The sequence below is a fragment of the Siphateles boraxobius genome, unplaced genomic scaffold (genome assembly GCF_051911475.1).
Source record: "Siphateles boraxobius isolate OS27281-9 unplaced genomic scaffold, OSU_SipBor_1 46, whole genome shotgun sequence".
NCBI classification, from domain to species: Eukaryota; Metazoa; Chordata; class Actinopteri; order Cypriniformes; family Leuciscidae; genus Siphateles; species Siphateles boraxobius.
Window position 1 is genome coordinate 16,322,880 of NW_027509097.1, and position 24,026 is coordinate 16,346,905.

Genomic DNA, 24,026 nt, shown 5'->3' on the forward strand with positions numbered 1-24,026 from the left:
ACTTCAGTGTTCTCTGTGGCCAGAGATGACTGCATGACTTTCACAGCACGATATGAAATAGTCTTTCCTCTTATGCATTTGGTAACTTCCTCTTTCTCAGAGTCGATGAGGTGTGTGCTCAAATGTGAAACAGTTAAGTTGAGACTGTTGCTGACACATGTCTGAATGACATGCTTGTTTACTGAGTTCAGAGAGCAATTTTTTTCTATCAAATGAAACGAATATACCATTGACCTCCGCTTAGGAACAAGTACTTGAAGGCGTCAGTTTCTTCACAATCATGCTAAAGCAGTTTAACATCTTAAAGCAGTTTGGAAATGGGGGGAAGTAAGTACTTTCATTTGTTGATTTCAGACTGTTTGTGGTGTTGTATGTGACTGTTACTCTACATGTGACTAGTTGTGTCTGTTTTTTCAGTAGTCTTGCTTATCTTTTGTAACTAAACAAAACGTTAATATGATCGAAAGCTGTTTTATTTCTCCTAACATGACTAATTTGTGGTGTAAGAACGCAGCTTGTTTCATAATCGTGGTGAAAGCATGAGTCTGATAACAGTAATTGTTCATTAATTGATATGTTTATAACTTTAGCACATTTGTTTCTGACAATTTCATTGACTGGTAACTTTATTTCAGGCTGAGTCTTTCAGTTGTTTTAGCCCGAGGAAATAGCTAGGGCTGACTGCAAAAACAAAATGTCACGCAAACGATGTGTACCAATATTAGATTTTTGATTTCAGTGACATTTGCAAAGTTTAAAGTATGTTCTTCAAGAAGATATTTCACATACATTTATTATGTAGAGTCTTAAACGCTTGACAGTGATTGGGCGATTGTTTTGAAAGAGGCCATGAATAAAGTTTTTAGTTGCTGAGGGTGGAGAGCACATCTGCAGATTGCACAGAACAAGATGCTAGTTTTGCAGCCCTCCCTAATATGACGTTAACAGTATATTAATAAACTTCTTAACCCCAGACTCAAAGCAGAGACAATACCTTGCTGATAAAACAGTTTGTGTGACCTTTAAAGCTGAAACTGTATGCCACGTATATACAGCAAGTGTTTGTTAAGGTCCTATGAAACAAACAAACTATACAATCTATAATAAAATAAAGCCTGTGATAGTATTTTGTTTGATGTACATTAGTGTTCAAAAGTTTGTAAGGTCAGAAAGATTATTTTAAAGGAATTAATACTTTTATACAGCAAAGATGCATTAAGTTGAGCAAAAGTGACAGTAAAGAGCGTTATAATTACAAGATTTATATTTCAAATAAAGTCACGTATCATGTATTCCACAAAAATTGAGCAGAACAACTGATTTTAACATTGATAATAAAAAGAAATGTTTCTTGAGCACCAAATCAGCTTATAAGAATGACTTCTGAGGAATCTGGAGTAAAGATTGCGAAAAACAAATTCAGCTTTAACATGCAGGAATAAATTACATTTTAAAAATATATAACAATAGAAAACAGTTATTTTAAATTGTAATAATATTTCACAATATTGCTGTTTTTACTGTGTTTTTAATCAAATAAATAAGACTAATAAGACTTGGATACAGACAAATAGAACATGATTATCTGATGCAATCGCAGTGAAACCTGGTCCCTTCCTCAGAGACACAAAAGTGACATCTTATGTTTTTGTGTTCTTGGATGCTTTTAGAAACGTTGCATACATAGGAAATAACACATGTCGCTGTGATGACTTTTAAGGCTACAAATGATGAGGTAGTTTGTGTATCTATACTCATTATACAAGCTGAACAATAGATTGTGGTTAAATAGAGAGAGAGAGAGAGAGTAAAATGGTTTGTGCTTCAGCCTTTAGTCCACTTCCCCTATACCCACTTTGGCCTGTTTTCTACAGCGGCTTTGGCTCTCTAATTTTGGTATCCTGCTTTGGGTATGGTGAATGGTTTGTTTTATCTGCAACTTTTGCCTTGGAAAAAGTGACTTTTATAAATTCAGAATTTAAAGTGCTCCTATTATGCTATTTGAAAGGTTCCTAAATTTGTTTTGGAGGTCTCCTTCAAGAAGTTAACATGCATGAAAGGTCAAAAAACACTTTAAATTTCACAATTTACATCGCACATCACCACATTTTTCAAAGATTCTCAAACCACTCAAGATTCAGTCTCTAAAACCCTCCTTTCCGAGAGCCTACTCTGCTCTGATTGGTCAGACGGCCCAGTCTGAGTGATTGGTCTACTGCTTGCAGTGCCAGTCAGAAACTAAACGGCCATTACCATAACTGAACTTCAGCTCCGGAGGCTTCCTCAATCCTCAGCCATTGTACACACTGTAACGATGTTTACAATATAAAACAAAAAATGACATATTTTGAACACCCGGTAGATTAGAAAATATATACATCAGTTATGAATATATAATATACATGCAGATTGTGATTCAGAGGAGCAAGTTGGTCCAAATAAAATGGGTGCTGTCTTATCTTTAATGGATAAGTGTTTTGCAAATCCCGTGTTAAATGTTAAAACCTCGCCAATGTTTTGAGAAGCACCTCGAGCCCCTGTCCTTTTTCAGAATTAATCAAAAGTGCCCCTCTCAAACAAATATCAATGATATGATCAATAAAACAAAATGCATTTTGATTATAATAGGCCTAATTAACATGACTACGTACTAAACTAAAATAGCATAAATTCACGTTTATTTTTATATATCTGTCAGTTTGAGGTGTCGTTGCCATAACGCGTTGCTATGGGTTGCGTCACTTGCGTGTGTCTTGCTTCGGACTTGAAGGGGTCAGTCTCCTCGAGGGTTCCGAGGTAGTGTGGACCATAGATATCATGATGTCTATGGTGTGGAGTGGACGACAGGCGTAACCGTAGCAAAAGTTATGCGTTTTAAAACTCAGGAACCGATGCTTTCGAGCCAAATGCTTCTTATATGCTGATTTGGCTCGACGGCAGGAAAAAAATAAAACAAACCATTTTTAAACTTTTTTTCCAATAATCAATGGTAGTGTGTCGATTCAATGTAAAATCCACATATTACATATTTCAAAATATTACATAATTCATTGATGCTTGTTTGTCCTGTATACACCGACCAATCATCATCACAAGTTCAAATTTCATTGGACATGATGACTATGTGCTGTAATTTTCCAGTCATTCATAAATCTTTTGAAAATTACATGTGCAGACGAATTAACATTTATGAAAAATATGAATCTGGTGTTAATTGACTACAAAGCCCTGCACAAAACCAGCACCAAAAGTACCATTAATGGTAGTATTCAAGTCACTTGTATTTAGTCTATTCACTGTAAAAAATAAATAGTTGAGAAAACGTAAAAATGTGAGGAAACATGATGCAGTAAGAATTTTGGGTTGTCTCAAAAATTATTTTTTAGTTCTTCTCAGTAAAAATACTTTGTTGACCCAACGTTAATTTCTTCGTTCGTGAAATGTTGATTGTCATATTTTGCTAATAAATATATTCTTGTCACAGCAACAGAAAAAATTACTGTTGTTGAGGTAATTCATATTTTTCTGTTATCTGGATGGAAAAAAATTAATTTGTAAAATAAGGCGTCACCACACTACTAGCCTTTTTTAATAGTGATTTTTCATCTATTTGCAAATGACAAACATGGACTTATTCCTTTATCAGTTTATTTACATTTATTCATTTACAGACACTTTTATCCAAAGCGACTTACAAATGAGAACAATAGAAGCAGTTAAACTAACAATAGGACAACAATATGAAAGTGCTTTGACCCTTCCCAATTTAATCTAACATGTACTTTTTATAGAATAGAAGTGAAAGTGTTAGTATTACTGGATCAAGTGCTGCTGAAAAAGATGCGTCTTCAGCAATTTCTTGAAAATGGCTAAAGACTGAGCAGCTCTGGTTGAGTTAGGCCGATTATTCACCAGCAGGGAACAGTCATGGTAAAGGTCAGAGAAAGAGATTTTGTGCCTCTTTGAGATGGCACCACAAGACGACGTTCACTTGCAGAGCGCAAGTTTCTGTATTTCAGTTGTAAACACATGCAAAACTTAAATGCTTGTTTGTAACCAACAATAAAATGCAGTATTTTTAGCGTCTTAATGTAACATCTTAACCTTTTCAAACCATTGAACCAATTGGAAACACTGGTCCAATTATGCCTCACCAAAACTCATTTGTTTATAAAAGAAAGGACTTGCAAGGTGCATCCACACTCCAGATTTGGTATCCAAACTGTTTGTCTTTGTTGGTGACAAGGTATGCCACCACACTGTTCCATTTTCACTTTTAAGTGTTTTAACAGTTTGTTTTTATGAACACATTCTGAATGGTATCAAAAGTGTACTTGAGATATGAAATGTTGAGAGCATAGAGAAGGCCGCCAAACAAGTATGCCAGAGCAGTCGAGGGATCAGGGAGAACTTCCAGAATAACAAACTCCTCCTCCAGTACAACAGCAATGTTCTGGATCATTGGTGATGTTGTTTGGGTATTATCTTCCAACACAGAATGCCAACAGAGACCCATTTTGTCCCATCTTCAGTTTCCTGTGACAAACACAAAATACAAATACATTTTAGTTTAAAATTCAAGTTGTTAGTTTTATTCTCAAAAAGTAAAAAGCAAGTGGTATTTTAACGTTTTAAGAGTATGAATCCACACTGCATTAGACTGGTTTTCAGATTTGTAGGGGTAGGTAGTTTTATAATGTGAAATCATTAATCAAAAGTTAATATTACAAAAGAACAGACAACACAATGAATGGCAAGACCAGGTCTAGAACAAGTAAATAAGAAAATGGTTTAAACTATAGGGTGTCCAATCCTGCTCTATGGGTCACTGTGGTGCTGAGTTTAGCTTTAACTCCAATTAAACAAATCTGAACCAGATAGTCAAGATTACTAGAAACTTCCAGGTAGGTTGGAGCTACACTCGGCAGGATATTGGCCCCTACAGGAGCAGGTTTGGAAATCCCTGCTTTAAATGGTTGGTTTACCCAAAAATTTAAATTCTATCATCATTTACTCATCCTTATGTCCATCCAAACCCGCAAGACCTTCGTTAAGCTTCAAACTGAAATTAAGATATTTTAAATGAAATCAGAGCTTTCTGTCCCTCTATTGACAGCCTACACCACTACCACTTTCAAGGCCCAGAAAGGTAGTAAAGACATCATTAAAGTAACCCATGTGATTCCAGTGCTTTAACCTCAATTTGATAAGCGATGCGGGTGCTCTGTGTGTAAAAAAACAAAATAACATCTGTGGCAAGGGGGCCTGGTTCAGTGGAGTCTGCAATGGGAGAATGAGTCAGGATATGAGCGGTGAGTAAGTATGTGAAGTACAAAATGAGTTACACCTTTTTCTGATTGCTGTAATAGGCTTAGAGACAGTATAAAAGCACACTAGTTAGAGAGAGAGAGAGATAGATAGACAGCTGGAGATCATCTGGAGCCGGAAAAGACACAGAGACTGTCATTTTGATAGACAGACACACGTGAGTTCGCCGTGGTCTCTCTCGCCTCCGATAACCAGTGTGCTTTAAACCGCAGACCATTTTATATCTTGTCAGACATCTTTATTCACAAAAAATAAATCTGCCAACGCACGTTCACGAGAGCACCATGACGCATGTGTTTTGTGTTGACTCGAGAGCAGACGTCCTCACCCGGAAGCACTGCACTGTTTAAAACCAGGGAAAGAGAGATGCTTTATGCAAGCTTTGTTTATTAAATTCTATATTTATGTTGCTTTAGGTCTTGGTTTGTTTTCTAAAATTGGTGCTTCCAGGATGGGTGAGAACATCTGCTCTTGCGTCAACAACACGCATGCGTCTATGTGCTCTAGTGAATGTTTTTCTCACATAAAGCATTTGCGTCACTTCACAAAATTGACGTTAAACCACTGGAGTCACATGGACTACTTAAATGGTTTTACTACCTTTCTGGGCCTTGAAAGTGAGTAGCTGCAATAGAGGGAAAGAAATCTCTCAAGATTTTATTTGTGTTTCGAAGATGAACAAAAGTCTTACATGTTTGGAATGACATGACAGCGAATAATTCATGACAGAATTAAATTTTTTGGGTGAACTAACCCTTTCAGCCTTTGATACATACTTTACACTTCTTGAATAGCTCGGTTGAGTTCTCGAAGAAAAACAGGCAGGCCTTCCAAAGCAGCAGTCCTCATGTGATTAACTATGTCTGTCGTCTAGATCAGTGGTTCCCAAACCTGTCCTGGCGACCCACCAACACTGCACGTTTTCTCTGTCACCCTAATCAAACACACCTGATTCAACTCATCAGCTCATTAACCCATGTGATTATGAGCTGATGAGTTGAATCAGGTGTGTTTGATTAGGGAGACAGAGAAAACGTGCAGTGTTGGTGGGTCGCCAGGACAGGTTTGGGAACCACTGGTCTAGATAAACATACAAAAGAAACAACCGAAAAGCCAAATTATGAAAACTGTTTTTATCTTCAGACAAAGTAACATAGATCAAACCATCAAAACTTACCCTTTCATCAAGTCTTTCTAGGAGCGCATCCATGTCCTGTACGAAAGCTCCTTTTCTGTAAGGTTTCAGGAGCTTAGGTGTGTCAATGGCTGTCATCATGTAGACTCCCAGAAGGTCTTTATTGGTGATTCGGAAAAATTCCTCACAAATCTGTTCATAACAAACAGTTCAATTGTATTAACGAAACTTGTGATTTGTAAAAAACAATGCGTCCACATTATTTACTGTGATCTGAACACCTATTAAGAAAGCAAAAAAAAAAGATATCATCACCTGTTCTCTTGATAAAAGAGTGCAGTCCACCTCTCCTGAACTTCTACAATCATTGGTTGCTCTTGGACCACTTCTTTTCTCCTGAGGGAAAATGTTAGCTTCATTTTTTTACTTATAGCGGCTATGTTCCTTCTTGCCTTTTTTGTTCGTTCCAGCCATAAAAGTATTTGGTGATGCAGCTGATAGTGCTTCAGAAGGATAGTGCTTTCTTCTCTTGAACTGCTGAATTTGCAGTTTTTACACTGCATTAAGTCCTATCATCCTGGAAAATAGACAATTATCAGAATCACAATGTAAGAATCAGAACAGAATGTAAGAATCACAACCTTATAATAATTAAAATTATCATTTATGATAATTTATTCTACACTTTTAGAACGAATTTTATCTTTATGTCCCCAACATTTAAAATCATATGATGTACACAGAAATCTCTGAATATTTGTTTTTTAAGAATTATGTGTTCTATACACACAATAGTCTACATACACATTACATATGCGTGTGTGAAATTTAAATGATGAAACTGCACATAGAAACGGCTAACATAGCCTACATAATAGTTTATCTATCCATACATTGTGTATGTGAGGTTTACACATTTACAGATTACACGTTCTAATTTACCTCACCGGTTGAATGTTTCCCTATCTTTCCGCGGTCTTCTTTCTCTCTCACAAACGCGTGGAACAGCTAAAGTAGCCTACACAATCTAACAGCGCCACCTTGAAACAAAAAGCGAGATAATATACTGAATTTGCGACGGGATCCTGATCACTTAATTGAAAAGATTAAAATAATGATCTAATTTACGATAATCTGTGTCTAGAGAACTTTAATGAGATAACGTTAATCTTTTTCTGACCAGTGACACAAACATGAAAAAAATAGGCCACAAGCCGTTTTTTGTGCATTTGCCCTAACGTTACATAAAACATTTTTGTTGATAACACACCGTCAGCTCGGGAATATGCAAATCATTGCATGCATGAAATTAAAAGTATATTGATACTCACCTACAACCGTGAGGCAATATTTAGATCTTTGAAGAATCAGGATGAGCTAACTCCAACATGGCAGCAATAAAACGAGGAGCTAAATCAAGCACAAAATGAAGAAGGAAACCCCGTGCATTCGGCGCGATGTTCATGCTCATCACGCATGCGCACACTATGATCTTAGCGTTGCTGTCAGTTCAACATAAAAAAGTTTGTCCAGAAAACTTTGTTTAACATGTAGCTGTGACATTTTGGAGAATTTTGTTGGACTAACATGCATTTTTATGTAGATTCACAGTTATTTACAATTCCTAATATATGTGACTCAAAAAGCACAGTATGCTGGACAAATGGTCATTTCATTTTTTACAGTGTTGGTACACCGTTTACCATTTGATCCTATGCATTTGATCAAACTATATTAGTTGGTTAAATGAAGCCCAGCGCCACCTACATGCCTATTATGTGAAGGCGGACAACAACACACAAAATGGTGACGTGAAGGACTTTATCATTTTAACATTTTTTATAATTATGCAACATAACTATTATTACTAAATAATATATACTAGTATGTACATTACAGATAAAAAAATATATCTTATGCACATCAAGCCTGCATTTATAAAATACAGAAATGTAAAATAATGGTTTTCTATTTTAATATACTTTAAAATATATTTTATTTCTGTGATGCCAAGCTGAGTTTTTAGCATCATTACAACAGTCTTCAGTGTCACATGATCCTTCAGAAATCATTCTAATATGCTGATTTATTATCAATGTTCGAAACAGTTGTGCTGCTTTGTTTTTTTGGAACCTGTGATTCTTTTTTCAGGATTCACCGATGAATAAAAAGTAAAAAAAGAACAGCATTTAATTAAAATAGAAATTCTTTTGTAAGTCTTTACTATCACTTTTTATCAATTTAACACATCCTTGCTGAATAAAATAATTTATTTAAAAAAAGAAAGAAAGAAAAAAAAACTGACCCTGAAATTACTGAACTTTTGAACGGTAGTGTATATTGGTACAAAAGTTTTAAAATTTTAAAACTCATAAACGTTGATACTTTTTCAGGAACCTAAGTATATTAAAATAGAAAACAATTATTTTAAATTGTAGCATTATTTCGCAATATTATTGTTTTCTGTATTTTTGTTCAAATAAATGCAACCTTTGTGAGCATGTATGTGTGTATGTATATATATATATACATATATTTATATATACATATATGCGCCCCTTTTTTACATTTGAGCCCCTGCATCTGAGCAACTCTCTGCACATCCCTGGTCAAAGTAGATGTTGTTTGCGGGCAGCCAATGAAGACCAAAGAAGGGCATTATGCAAATGTCTTACAGTGTTATGTATCCAGGTCACAGAAGTGAGACCGCAATTCCTGACAACTCGTTTCTTTTTTTTATCGCTTACATTTATCTATCATGCATCTTTAAAACTTTTCAGATTATTACATTCACAAACAGCTAGGCTATATTACACACTGTATGAAAGGTAATATCTGAAAAATATCTGAACATAATAGGGGTACTTTAATACTAATCCTGACCCTAATTTTGATTACATATGAACCATATCTTTATGAGTTAAGTATGTTTATACAACAGTTAGTTTTGGTCTTTGAATTTGACTGCATATATACAGTCCAACAACACTGGGGTTTTTCACTTTTCACTGTTTGTATCACTATCGTTCTGTATATTAGTAGTGAGAATTTTCAGTGACTCTTCACACAGGTTAAGTTGTCACAAGTGACTCGTTGAATCATTTGTTCAACCGATTCACTCATACACATTATTATCCAGGAACAAAACAATGACTGCATCCGAAATTGCATAATTACTGAGAAGGAATGTCTTGAATAAGTACTTATGTCGCAAGGACCATTAACAAATATGTTCTATATAGTATGAATGTTTGTATTATGAATGAAATCCAGATGTGCCACATTCGTCATGTGCAAAGTCAAGTAAATTGTCCATGGGATGCAAAGTTAAGAATCTCAATCATCCGGGTAATTTTTGTCCACTGTTTTATGAATACTGTGAAGTCAGACATACTACTCTTTTCACATACTGTTTTTCACCAACTAAGGATGCAAGTATATTCATATGCAGCCACTGTCTTTATGATTCAGTCATTGAATCATTCATTCAACCAGTTCATTCAAAAATATCGATTCATCAGGTACCAAACAGTCTTCACGAGTGAGTCGAACCAATTTGTTCACTCACATTCTACTGTGGTGTGGTTTGGAACTGTTTTTGTTAAGTAAATACAATTTACTCAGAATTAACTTCTTGTTTATTGAACTTAATTAAGCAATATTACATTTGAAATCATGCTGTTGGTCTGAATATCAACACAGCTGTGATTACCTGCAGCCTCGTGGCGGTTGCCATCTGTATTATGCATGTTCAAGTTAATCAAATTCCTGTTTTGTAGGTCACAAGATGCAACTGACCTCCTCTCAGAGGATCTGGTTTTGGTGAGGCATTTCTACCTCTATTAAATCTGCATAATCCACACTTGCTGAGATGCCTTTATACACACTATGTCAACAGTATTTGAATACAGGGCCCTGTAAATGAATGCTTCATCTGGTTGCTTTAAGGTGGAACAACGTGTGGAGCCAGCCAAGAAAGCTGCCCAGATCATTCATAAGAAGTTGGTAGGCTGCCTGCAGAGTCAGCAGGGACTGGACTCAGAGAGACGGATGGTAAGCTGACCCCCGATTCAATCATGTGGTTTGTCAGTGTGTTGGCACAGATTTTGAAGCAGAGTAAGCAGTTGCTGTATATGAAAAGTGAGTGATGTTCACAGAGACAAATGAAATGGTCATATGATGAAATGCTCTGGCTGTGAAGTTCATCTACATAGACCACCATCAAGGTGGATGATGGTGGGACGATTTCTTCGTCTATCTTGGCCTACCATTTTGTGAAGTTAGTTCAAAATTGCTCCAGGGGTGATGGAGAGTCCCTGAATCAGTCTTCTGAGGTGTCTGGACAAAATGTTTTGGATTTTGCATTTTCTTATTCTTCAAGAACATTCTTCATTTCTTTCTCTTTGTAAACAAAGATTTAGTGAGGAAAATCTGTTCCCTTTCTCAGATTTTTGCTCAGTTTGCCCTCATATTTCCTCATTTGCATTTTGTCTTGGGCCATGAAATTACACTGTTACATTTGTCCCTTAGCTGTGATAACCATCTAAACTAATAGTTTAAAAGCAGAACTATCATAAACGTGACGTTCTATACTTCCTGATTTCCTCACTCACTTTCCTCATTCATACTTTTCATTATTTACAGAAAAAGTTACCCCTCATGATGCTGTCCGTCAGTATGGCTGAGAGCTTTAAAGATTTTGATGGTGAATCTTCTATAAGGTGTGTATGATACAATATCTAGCATGATACGGAAGGAAATGTTTTTTACAGGCAGAGTTAAGAATAAATGGCAATGTAGCACAGTTGCCTTGGAAAAACACAATTTACAGTCTGTTTCTAAGCACACCTAACCTTCCTGCAGAAAAGTTCTGGAAATGTGCTGCTTCATGCAAAATTTCCTGGCTCGGACTCTGGCTGACTTTGAGATGAAGTTGGAGAAAGAAGTTCTTGTGCCTCTGAATAAGCTCAGCGAGGTAACTTTTTTCTTACTACTAAGCCATATACAGTAAACTGAAACAGACAGTATGCATGACCTATTCATGGCTGACGTTATCTATGCAGGAGGACCTGCCAGAGATCTTGAAAAACAAAAAACAGTTTGCTAAACTTACAACAGACTGGAATAATGCTCGCGTCAGGTGATTTTTCTTATTTTTGTAAACATGACCACAATGTGCCAAAAACATCTCTTTCAACATAACTGACAACTTCATATCTGTGCAATCATCTTTTATGAAGATCTCAGAGCAGCACAGCCCCACAGGCTAAGCAGGACGGTCTAAGAGAAGATGTAGAGGAGGCCTGGAAGAAACTGGAGTCTATCAAGGTTAAAGTTTTTTTTTTTTCACTGGTCCCAGACTCATTATGCTACCGTGGCCCATTTAGCATAGTTCAGTCATGAAACTCTAGATGGCGCAGACTTGTTTTATACATGAAATCTACATCTGCTAGCAATCACATCCTTTACTACATGACAACTGATTGGCCTCTGCTGTTTCTGCAGCTAGTGAGCTTGCTTGCTCAACATTTAAATGGTCGGGGTCAGAGTTCGCTGCAAGCTGGTCATGCAGTGCACTGTTAGAAATCCTCCACCTCCCCCAGCTCCACCTGTCTAGATCTGCTGTGTATCTACTGGCAGTAGCAAGTTTATACACAGTACGTAGCACTAGTCCCTCAAGACCAAATACATTTACAATGTCATATACAGTAACAGGCTAAAATTATTCAGAGAGTTGTCATGATAGGACTATATTTTGCTACTCTCATACTAATCCTTAACCTCGTTGTTGATTAGAATTGTTTTAACCTTGGCTGCTTTTACAAATGGTTACGATAACATCAAATTTGTCTACAAACTGAAACAGCACATGTGTCAAACTGTCCTGCAGAGTGTTGCTCCAACCAGCTACAAAATACCTGCCTGGAAGTTTCTGATGATCTTGAAGACCTTAGCTGAGTTCGAAATCTCCCTTATACCCTCATTCACTATTCCCTACATTACTCAACTAATATAGTCCACGTGAAGGAGTGAATGAAAACAAGTGAGCGAATTGGGACACAGTGCGTCGGAAGGGCGGCCCCTTTGCATAGTTTGTGCTTGCAGTTTAATAATCATTTGAAACTTAGCAAACTGGTAGCTCCAGTAGTAATGAACATATTTATATTGATCTCTGCATGGAAACTAGCAAACCAATTTAATGATCAATTAAAAAGGAATTTATACCTGTATGATATTACGCTGTACCCACATTGGACCAGCGGTTTGGAAAATGGGTGGATGGAGGATTCAGCTGCCGACAGAATCTTCTGGCGAGACTTGGTAACGCTTTCGGCACAACCCTCACAGTGCATTATGGGTATTCTCTGGCTGTTGAGTGTACATCAGAAGTACACTGTCCCATAAAATAGTGGCCTATTAAAGGGTGATTATGGACACAGCCCTTGATTAGCGTTGGGGAGCTAAACTCTGCAGGACAGTGGCCATCCAGGATCAAATCTAGCTCGCATCATTTGCTGATCTTATTTCCTCTCTCTGCTTTTTATACTGTCAAATGGCCAAGAAAACCATGGTGAAAAATCATCTAAACAATCCTTTTTGGGGTTTGCTAAGCTGACATTGAATGTGTGATATGATTTCTGTTACTAGCTCAGGCTTCAATAATTTTAAGGAATGCACAGGAAAGAAAACAATAACCCTATACATTTTCTTTCTCTCAGGATCAGTACTCTGCAGATCTCTATCATTTTGCCACTAAAGAGGATGAGTACGCCAGCTACTTCATTCGTGTGAGTATTTTTGTCCTTACCTCCACAGACCCATTAGTAATACTCAAGTACCACTTTTAATCAATACCAAAATAGAATTGTTCCTTTTAACTCATATTACACTAGATGTCATTCATCATCATCATTATTATCATTCATAAAAATACCCATTGTTACAGTGATTAGATTTTAATCTACAAATAGTCAATACTGTGAGATAAAAACAGACTCACCAAATGGCTTCCTCTCTTTAAAAAAAAAAAAAACGAAGACGACTGAGTTATCATTATTTTTTTCACAGGTTATTTATTTATATTGTTTTCTTGGTATTGTATGAATAAAATGATTTAATTATTTTTGTGATTTATATATAAATACATATCTACAGAGTTGTGAATAAGTTAGGACACCCATGCTAAAGTTGCCTAAAAAGAGGAATAATAAATCATCTTTTTATGAAATTGATCTTAATGCCTTAATTATAAAAATGAGGAAAAATCCAACAAGGACAACAATTTTCTTTGTGTATGAATAATGTATCATAAATAAATAAATGTTCTTCCTTAAAGCTGCAGTAGGGAGTTTTGAGAAAATGTTGACTTAGCCTGAAAAATGGAACAAGCACAACTTACAGGTCCAACCCCCTTGCTCTCTGCTACGCTACAGCCCTCCCTCCACAGCGGAGCCTGCCGTGAACGCGCAGGCTAGTAAGCAGGACCACCGATGACGGCGGATTATAAACAGTTATGGAACATTCACTAATAGGGACGAAACATCAACAATAATGCTTTACATTGACTATGGCCTGCCCATACTTTGACTACAAACTTGGTCCTCAAATCATTAGGTATTTTGCAATACATGTAACTTTATAAGGTTGCACTCTTTCTATAAGTTATAGCTACTAAAATAACGTTAAAGGATTAGTTCACTTTAAAAAAAAACTTTTGCTGATAATTTACTCACCCCCATGTCATCCAAGATGTCCATGTCTTTCTTTCTTCAGTCGAAAAGAAATTAAGTTTTTTGATGAAAACATTCCAGGCTTTTTCTCCATATAATGGACTTCAATAGGACACAATCGTTTCGAGGACCAAATGACAGTTTCAGCGCAGCTTCAAAGGGTTTTAAACGATACCAGACGATGAATAAGGGTCTTATCTAGTGAAACGATCGGTCATTTCAAAAATAAATAAAAAACTTTAAGTTTTATAAGCGGAAATGCTCGCCTTGTTCTGTTCTGTGATGCACGTTCGTGATCCTGTTCGAACTCGTTCATCCAAATGAACAAATCTTTTTTCGAGTCATTCGTTCGTTGAATGAACGAAATGACTCCAAAAAAGACTCGTTCAAAATGAACAAATCTTTTTTCGAGTCATTACGAAATGACTCGAAAAAAGATTCGTTCATTTGGATGAACGAGTTTGAACAGGAGAGTCACGAACGACGGTACGCGCTCGCGCTGTGCAAGAGAGGTGTGATCCGCGCGTACACGAGTGTGATTGACACTGCTAAGACATTCCTCCTGGCTCTGATTGGTTGTTTCTGACCGGGAGCGGTGTATTTCTGCAAATGGCAGTAGGACCACAGGGAGGAGCCAGAGGAGCTTGATTTTTTTCACAGATTATCTGTCTCATATTCTACTTTCAGGACATAATGAGAGTTTTAACAAATATTTGTTTACAAAAGCTACCTACTGGAGCTTTAAAATACAGGGTGCATAAGTCAGTACACCCCTATGTTAAATTCCCATAGAGTCAGGCAGATTTTTATTTTTAAAGGCCTCTTCCTCTTTTTAGGCAACTTTAGCATCGGTGTCCTAACTTATTCACATCACTGTATATATTTTCTTCTTAACGATATTTCATTGTTCTGAGATGACTCCTTGGAATGTTTTCAATCATTTGAATTATAATAATAAGTAAATAAAATATAAGGGAAAATATTTTAAAAAAGACCGTCTTTCACTGCTTTAACTGACACCTTCTGACAGCTTCTAGAGCTGCAAGCTGAATATCACAAGGCCTCCCATGAATTCCTTGAGAGAAACATTACAGAGCTGAAAGAGAGTCACAGCAACACAGGTGAGCGGAGGGAAATGATTTTTAGCAGTGATACATTTGCATATTACATAGACAGCAGCATTATCACAACTTTGTAATGTGTAATTGTCTGTTTGAATATAGAGACCCAAGTGAGTTCATCAGAAAATAAGGTATTTGGAGAGCCTCTGCTGTCTCACCTTCAGACTTGTGGGAAAAAGATTGCTGTCCCTATTGAGGAGTGTGTAAGCATGCTGCTTCGTACAGGACTCAGGGAAGAGGTAAGCAAACAGACAGTGTATCTTAAGCCACATATGCAGCTTTGCACCTACACACAAAGAATTGCACACCCACATAACTGCATGGCATGCCCAGTATCATCAGTAGATCGTTTTGATTTTCGACTTCCGTCTTCACTATCTCTCACTATCTATTTCTATGACTATCATCTAGGGGTTGTTCAGACTGGCAGCTGCTGCATCTGTTATGAGAAAACTGAAAAGCAGTCTGGATTCAGGGACAGTCGACCAGAATGAGTTCAGCTCTGACCCACATGCTGTGGCAGGTAAAAGGCCATTGTAACTTTTGTGTGACAGACTGTAACTTTTTTTTTATTTTTATTTTTTTATTCATTTTAAATGTGCAACCTGAGTTATGAGTTTAGTCTTGGCTAACAGTTCCCAGAACTTTGGCTAACCTTAAAAGTTCTCTCAATGTTATGAATGAAACCTTCTTCCAGTAACATTAATAGAACGTTCGGTCAAAGTTATGGGGTCTTTAATAACATTATCAAAACTTTATCACAAAAACATTATATATATTGTTCACGGAATTCACATATATTTTGTTCTTCTGAATCATTATAGTTGGACATAAGTCTAATGTTTTTTAAATGTTACAAACTTGTCTCAGATGGACGGTTCAGAGAACATTCAAATGTTTAAAACTTTTAGAAAACTGGTTATTTTGACCCGTCGGAGAAAAATCAGAAATAACATTTTCCTAACTTAATGGGTACATTAGCAAAACGTTCTTAGAACATATTTTTGTTTGCTTAGATATTGTCTGATGCTTTAACTGACCACGATGGGAAAATGCATGGTGTTGCTATATGTGGTTGAGGTGACAAACTGCAGCATATTAAAAAACAGATGTTTCTAGGATCCTTGTTGTCTATTACAGGAACGTTTCAGTCATCATTTATACATGTGGCTTCAAACTCGTATGATTTTCTTTCATGGAACACAAAAATAAACGTTTAACAGAATGTCCGAGCTGCTCTTATTTTAATACAGTGACTGGGACAGACACACTATTGAGCTTGAAAATGACTAAAATACACCATAAACATCTGTGTGCTAGTCTTCTGAAGCGATATAGCTTTGTGTATGGAACATTTTTAAAAGCCAATTGAAATCCTTTCTCCTTTGTCGTAGCAAAAATCTCATTCACGTTTCATGTCTGCAGGATTGACATCAGTGATTATCAAGTGTCTAATCATTAACGTCAAAAACGCCTCAATACATATTACCAAAATTATTATTATTATTATTATTATTTGAAGATTTAAAAGCTTGACGGTTTCAGTCCCGATTCACTTTCATTGTAGGTAAAAAATTATATTCTGCTAAACAACTTCTTTTGTATTACATGGAACAAAGGGAGTCATGTGGGTTTAGAACAACTTGGAAGTTTCGCTTTAGCGTAAACTACTTTCATTTTTACCAAAAGGTTTTATTGGCACAAAATGCAAAGCTTATAAAATATTTAAAAAAAATATTTAAAGTTATTTTGTTTGGACGGATTTTGCAGGGGCTCTTAAGTGTTACTTGAGAGAATTGCCTGAACCGCTCTTGACATTTGAGCTATACAATGACTGGTTCACAGCTGCAGGGTAAGTCAGTACATGTGTTCTGTTTGTTTCTCTATCAATAATTTTAAAACACCTCAGTTACCGAGTTTAAATCCATTTTCATTGTCTTGTCATTTTTAAAATTAGAGAAAAAGAAACAGATGAAAAATTAAAGCAGCTACGGATAGTGTTGCAAAAACTTCCCACAGAAAATTACAATAACCTCAGGTACGGTAGATTTTCAACTTTCTCATATCCACCCCAAACTACTAATGTTCATGTTCACACCTAACTTTACTCTCTGGTTTTATCTTTGACTTTATCTCTCTCTCTTCATCAGATACCTTGTCCAGTTTTTGTCATACTTGTCAGAGCAGCGAGCAGTGAATAAGATGACACCAAGCAACATTGCTATAGTGCTTGGGCCTAATCTACTGTGGCCTCTCTGTGAGGGGTCAGTATAGCACACACAAACACAAGTCTGGACTTCTCAACTATGCATCTACAACACAATCTCCTGAAATAACCCTCTGCTTTTCTCAATTTCAGAGAGACGTCATTGCTGGACATGGCATCTGCATCCTCTGTGCAAGTTGTGACTATCATAGAGCCTCTTATACAGTATTCCCAGAACCTCTTTCCCGAAGGTACTGAAACATTACACAAGTCATTGTTCAGCTCACTTCCCCCCGGTTTCACAGACAAGGCTTGAGTCTAGTCCCGACTAAAATGCATGTTTGAGCCGTTTAAACCGAAAGCTACTTGCAATGACATAAATTAACTCTTTCCCTGCCACCTTTTTTTTATTATTTTTTAGCATTTTTGATCATTTCCACAAACTTTTTATGACCCCCAGAATATTTTTTTATATCTGAACATGCAATATATCAAAAGAAAAAACAGAACCTCTGCATTAAGGAAAAAAGTTTTATTGTAGCTTAATGCATTTTTTTTATCAACACTTGAATGTGGGTAAGTTTCATTAAAAAGCAAGATTTTGAGGAAAAAGCTGAGAACAACGAGTTTTTGTCAAAAACTACATCCGGATCGGATTCAGAACGATGATCAAAACATAGATGGAGTAAATCGAGTCCATCAATACCTCCAAAACTTCACAGTCCTATAGCTCATCCTGGGTCGACATTTCATTCAGTAACATTAAGCATTTTTGATTAATATGCTGTTTAATGTAGATGATCACGTTATTTTACATATGCATCGGCTTACATGTGCTATCACTTGTTTTCTGCTTCTTCACATGTGCTTGTTTAGATCAGGAGATTCAGTACTGTTTCAGAAGATGTAATAGGGGCCCCTACTGTATAACAGTGAAGATTTTGCTGGTCGTCTAACTCCGCCCACGTCCAAGTGTGACATCAGAAGCCACACCCGTTTCCAATGTGTCACCTTGTGACTCTCCCGTTCCTGGAGACCCGTTACTCTGTTGTATGTAGGTTTCCGATTGAAAGGATTTTAAGTCGTAAGGGTAGGTTTTGAGTGTGTTTCAGGCATAAGGGTTTTAGGAGGGTTGCAGAATGTAGGTTCCAGATTTAAAAGGTTTTTTTAGGCGTACCGGTAGATTTTCAGTCCGGTCTGTCAGAAAAAGAGAAATATAAGAAGTAAATGAAAAACAATTAAGTGTGAGGGTTAAGTCTTCTCGATGCTTCTTCCTGTTTCAAAGTGAATGAGGAAGACCGGGGGGGGGGGGGGGGGGGGGTGGTTTCTCTCTCCAAATGCTTCTTTTGGGCGTGGCTTCTGACATCACACTGTGGGCCGGGTCGGATGTCCAATGCAGACTGCAGTGAAACGTTTCTCGAAAGTTTCTGTCAATGGCGGAGTTGAAATATGTCCTTAAATTTTTTTTGAAAAATATGTCATTGTTTTGTCTCAAGATTTATACCAGTAAAGTTTTTTTTTCTAAAGCATGTTTATAAAAGCTTTTTAAGTGTCCAAATTGAACTAAGGCCTAATCCTGGCTTAATCTAAGCCCTGTCTGTGAAACGGGGTCTTCATGAGGTAAAAACAGCAATAGATTGCCATAATGTTTATTTTATTTTATTCTATTTGGTATGGTTAAAGGTTCCAGTTAATTTCTGTTCATCCTTTATTGTATGCAATTGGGAAGTTTTATGTTTTTAATGTTGCTTAAATAATTGAAAGAGTGTAATTGCAATAATAATAATAATTTGTGAAATTCCAAATATAAAAATATTTCCAAATTAATCAAATGTACTTTTAGAGGCTGATTTCGAGATCCCAGAACTGCCTGAAAGCCCAGTGTCCCAGAGATCTCTTTCTGACAGCGTCTTTCCCTCTCTCCCTCTCTCCTCTGGTCGACCATCCCTATCAAAAACTGACAGGTAGTGAACCTCCTTTGTAGTTTCTATGGTCAAGACATTCTTCTAAATGAGTTACGTTTATAAAAGTTTATTTTTTATTTTGGCTGTGCTTGTTTCAGTTCAGCATCATCTGATGACTTTGGGGCGACAGTAGTTAAATCTGGTCAGGTGATCCGTGATGCTGTTGTGTGGGACAACAACGATGCTGATCCAATCGCTCAACCACCTACACAGAATCACATGCCTACAGCACTTCCTCGTTACACTCCGGTACACGCCCAAAGCCAATTGCTGACTAAGACGAAGTGCTTCAGCCAATCAGAGCCAACTCCAGAGCTGCCCTCCCAGTCCCAGGAGCCCACGCTGAAGATCTATTCTCCTTACAAACGTATGTCTGCAATTATTAAAGCTTTTTGTCTCATATCACTGCAGTAGAAACTACATTCTCAGTTGATTTCTACAGCAAGGAGGTCGTTCATCCAGCACAAGACACCAAACCTCCCCAAAGGCCCCCCTTTGAGCCAGGCAGGGCCTTTATCCACCGCCCAGACGAGAATGTTCCCTGTTCCTCTGCCTAGAGGTTCTGAAATAAAACCACCACCTTCACCAAAGCCCGAAACCGCCCAAGCTCCACTACCCATGTTGCCTGAAGCAGGACCACAAAAGAAACCCCAAGGAAGAAGACCCAAAGTCCCTCCTCCACAGCCACCCCAAGCACTGAGTAAGCAGCTCTCCTTTCCAGCTCAGTGAGTCTTGGAATAGAAAGTCGACTGGATTTAACAGTTTATGTAGTTCTTTATGGTTAAGCTTTTAACCAAAGTTTGGAGTCTGTAAGATTTTTATGTTTTTGCAAGAAGTCTCTCATACTCACTAAGGCTACATTTGTTTGATTGAAAATGTAGTAAAAACAGTAATATTGTGAAATATTATTACAATTTAAAATAACAGTTTTAATATATTTTAAAATGTAATTTATTCGTGTGATGGCAAAGCTGAATATTCAGCTTCATTACTCTAGTGTTCAGTGTCACATGATCCTTCAGAAATCATTCTAATATGATGCTCAAGAAACATTTCTTATTATTATCAAAGTTGAAAACATATCTTTGTGGAAATCTTGATACATTTTTTCAGGTTTCTTTGATGAATAGAAACCTTTTTTTGAAACAGAAATCAAATGTATTTACTGTCACTTGATCAATTTGATGCATCCTCAATAAAATAATTAGTTTCTTTAAAAATCTTACATACCCCAAACTTTAGAACAGTAGTGTCTCTTTTTTTGGTTATCCTGTAGTGTTTTAGGTCCAGGTTTTAGCGATTATAAAACCCAAATATAACAATCTGACTTCCTTTGGTTTTGGTCTGAGGCGTACTGACACGCTTCACATTAGCTATTTATGTATAAGCTTATTCTGAAGCATGACATTTGAAACGCCATAAGTGTAATTATTATTTGCACTTACACTTATTAAAGCATTTTAAGGCTGATGTTGTTCATAGCTTATTTTAATGAAAACTTTATTGCTGTCATTGATAGATAACATACATTGCTATTTTGTATATTTCTTGTGCAAACCCGCACAAACGTACAATTTGTACATATTATGTTGTGATTAAGGGAGAGGTCAACTCCTCTATCATAATAATTCAAACAAAATTCATATTAATATTTAATCATAATTTCATAATACATTGATAAACATTGGTGGGCATAATATGACTGAGTTGATCTGAAGATATTTATCATGTAATAAAGGAAATGACAGTCATGGTTGCTTATTTTTTCTGTTTCTTTGTGCATCACAGTGACCTGTAGGCCTTCATCTTGTCTTGTAATGATAGCTGGTTTCCCAGGAACTAAGGGTTTAAAAAAAATGAAACTGCCACCCAATGTCATCCACAATTGAAATATGAGCTATTAAAACTAAATGAATAAAAACTGCAAAGTGTTTCGCATAGTAAATACAAGTTAGCTAGCAGGTATATGTCTGTGCTTCTACATGGTATCACTGTACACTACATTTGAAATGTAAATACTGCAAACTAAAATATTGCATATTTTAATTGTATACTGTTACCATTGTTAGCCAGCTGTTTATTGTGCAATACAGAGCAACTGTGGCCGGCTTTATTTCCCTGGAACAAAGCTTATATTTTAGGGATGAGAAGGTAGGATCAAACTAAAGTGAAAATTTGAGATGCCAATATTATGTCCTTTTAGATCTGCTCATATTTCAGGTTTTCATCACTTTCTTCAAAAAACGATGAATGCAGGCGTAAATATCAATCCATTAGCTTTCATTTTCCCCATTACAAACATTTAGAAATGTTATTAAAGGAATAGTTCCTCTAAAAATAAAATTCTGTCATCGTCCTCCTGTCAATACGAACTTGAATGACTTTTTTTGTGGAACACAAAAGGAGAGTTTTAGGTGAATATCCGTGCTACTCTTTTCCAAATAATGATCCTGAATGAGAACTGGGGATGTTACACTCCTAGATAAAAAAAACGCACCAAAAGTTTAACAATAGTCCATTTGACTTGTGGGTTGTATTCTTTTGGAGTCATATCATTATTTTTTACAATTTTATTCTGATTATTATTAAAGCGGTAATCCAAAAAATTAAAAATTAAATTCTGTTATTATTTACTCACCCTCATGTCATTCCAAACCTTCCAGAACCTTTTTCTGCAGAACAAAGATAATTTGAAGAACATAGGGTACCAAACAACATTAACCCCAACAGACTTAAATTGGTCAAAAACAGTTGAAACATTCTTCAAAATATCTTCTTTCGAGTTCCACAGAAGAAAGCAAGTCCTGCAGTTTTGGAACAACATGGAACAAACATAATGACAGAATTTAATTTTTTTGGATGAACTATCCCTTTAAAAGTGCTGTGTGATTTGGACTTTATGCATCTCGTAGTGTTAGACTTTAATCTCATCCTCCTCATCAGCATAGTTGTATGGTTCTCTCCTGTGAGAGTTGTTGGTGTTTGTATTCCTGAGTCTTCCACTCCCATAATGACGTGCCAGCACATCAGCAGCCCTCTGGAAACTCTCCGGCTCCATACTGTGATCCTCAACAGAGAAGGAGCGCATCCGATCCCCCAGCATGGACCTTTTGGGTGACTCCCCATTAACAAAGTCTGAATGTTTCCACTCTCCTCCATACAACCGCGTCCTACCGTCATCATCTTCTCTCAGGAGTGAGTCCACCAGGGACATGGTTGCGTCCGAGTCCACCTCAGAGTTTTCATCGGTGGACGGTGTCTTTTCACTGATGGGACTGGCCATTTCACACATAGGGCTGTCAATCATAGCAAAGACTTCAGACATGAGGGAAGGGCCCAGATCCAGGGTGAAAGAGTTCATGGAGTCAGAAGGACTGACGGAGTCTGAACAGGGAAAGGACGGGATACCCGTGTCTGTGAGCGAGCCTCTATGGATTTCAGGAGGGCAAGCTGAGGGAGAGCTGCCCTGGGCTGGACGCTCAGTGCGTGACAGTCTCGGCAAGGTCACAAAGCCAGACTCCAAACCTGCAAAACAAAGAAAGAAAAACAAAATTGTTCTTGTTTATGAGTTTGACCAACAGAGGGCAGTAAGAACCTACACATTACAATTAGTGGTTCCGGACTGCAGCATAAGCAAAAGAAGCAGATCATTTCTGCCATGTGGTTGGACTAGATTACCCCTAAAGAGATAGTTCAACCACAAACGAACATTTTGTCATCATTTACTCACCCTAATGAAAAGTGTTTTTGTGAATATAATGGAAGTCAATGGGGTCCAAATGTTAGAATTTTTGGACCCCATTGACTTGCATTGTATGGACTAAAAAAAAAATCTTTTAAAATTCTTCTTTTGTGTTCCACAGAAGAAATGTATACAGGTTTGGAATGATATGAGGACGTGAGTAAATTATAACAGAATTAAAAATTTTAGGTGAACTGTCCCGTAAAGATTTCTCTCTTACAAAAAGCTTTGCTAAAGTGCACACTTGTTACAGAAAGGGCAGAAATCAAAAACTACAGGATAGTTCTACATTATATGGATACAAAAAAAAGTCTTCACATGATTGAAAACAAGGCTCTGAAACGGGATGTTCGCTCAGCACTAAAACATCTCATGCATAGCTCCTGGTCAGCGTTCAGTCTGATGGTGAGTCATTCAGTAAGCTGAATTAAACACTTAGTTAGTTTGCATACTAATACTTTCCATATATATGACCCTGGACCACAAAACCAGTCAGATGGGTCAATTTTTAAAAAATTGAGATTTATACATCATCTCGAAACTGAATAAATACGCTTTCCATTGATGTAATGGTTTGTTAGGATAGGGCAATATTTGGCCGAGATACAACTATTTGAAAATCTGGAATCTGAGGGTGCCAAAAAATCGAAACATTGAGGAAATCGCCTTTAAGGTTGTCCATTTACGTTCACGATTTTGCTGCATTCACTCGCAAAAATACATTTTTTACATATTTACAGTAGGAAATTTACTAAATATCTTCATGGAACATGATCCCTTACTTAATATTCTAATGATTT

General features: G+C 36.8%; 2 protein-coding genes across 3 annotated transcripts in view; one reads left to right on the forward strand and one right to left on the reverse strand.

Moving 5' to 3' along the window:
* On the forward strand, positions 1-21,235 carry sh3bp1 (SH3-domain binding protein 1). Its single transcript, XM_077201064.1, has 18 exons — positions 1-327; positions 10,243-10,285; positions 10,412-10,516; positions 11,108-11,184; positions 11,327-11,438; positions 11,527-11,603; positions 11,704-11,791; positions 13,183-13,251; positions 15,224-15,314; positions 15,417-15,553; positions 15,726-15,837; positions 17,085-17,166; positions 17,272-17,352; positions 17,465-17,578; positions 17,674-17,771; positions 19,364-19,484; positions 19,583-19,851; positions 19,927-21,235. The coding sequence occupies exons 1-18, from the start codon at positions 281-283 to the stop codon at positions 20,211-20,213; spliced, it is 2,010 nt and encodes a 669-aa protein (XP_077057179.1). The 5' UTR covers positions 1-280; the 3' UTR covers positions 20,214-21,235.
* The window catches only part of cdc42ep1a (CDC42 effector protein (Rho GTPase binding) 1a), a 9,934-nt gene continuing 6,864 nt past the window's right edge, over positions 20,957-24,026 (reverse strand). For both annotated transcript variants that reach the window (XM_077201065.1, XM_077201066.1), the window contains exon 4: positions 20,957-23,009. In XM_077201065.1, coding sequence (XP_077057180.1) covers positions 22,399-23,009 — 611 coding nt within the window. In that variant the 3' untranslated portion in view covers positions 20,957-22,398. The remainder of the gene's footprint in view (positions 23,010-24,026) is intronic.

Coding starts and splice junctions, on each gene's coding strand:
- sh3bp1 (XM_077201064.1), top strand. CDS start 281: ATGCTAAAGCAGTTTAACATCTTAAAGCAGTTTGGAAATGGGGGGAA. Junction 10,286..10,411: donor TCTCAGAGGATCTGGTTTTG/GTGAGGCATTTC, acceptor GGTTGCTTTAAG/GTGGAACAACGTGTGGAGCC. Junction 11,439..11,526: donor CTCTGAATAAGCTCAGCGAG/GTAACTTTTTTC, acceptor TTATCTATGCAG/GAGGACCTGCCAGAGATCTT.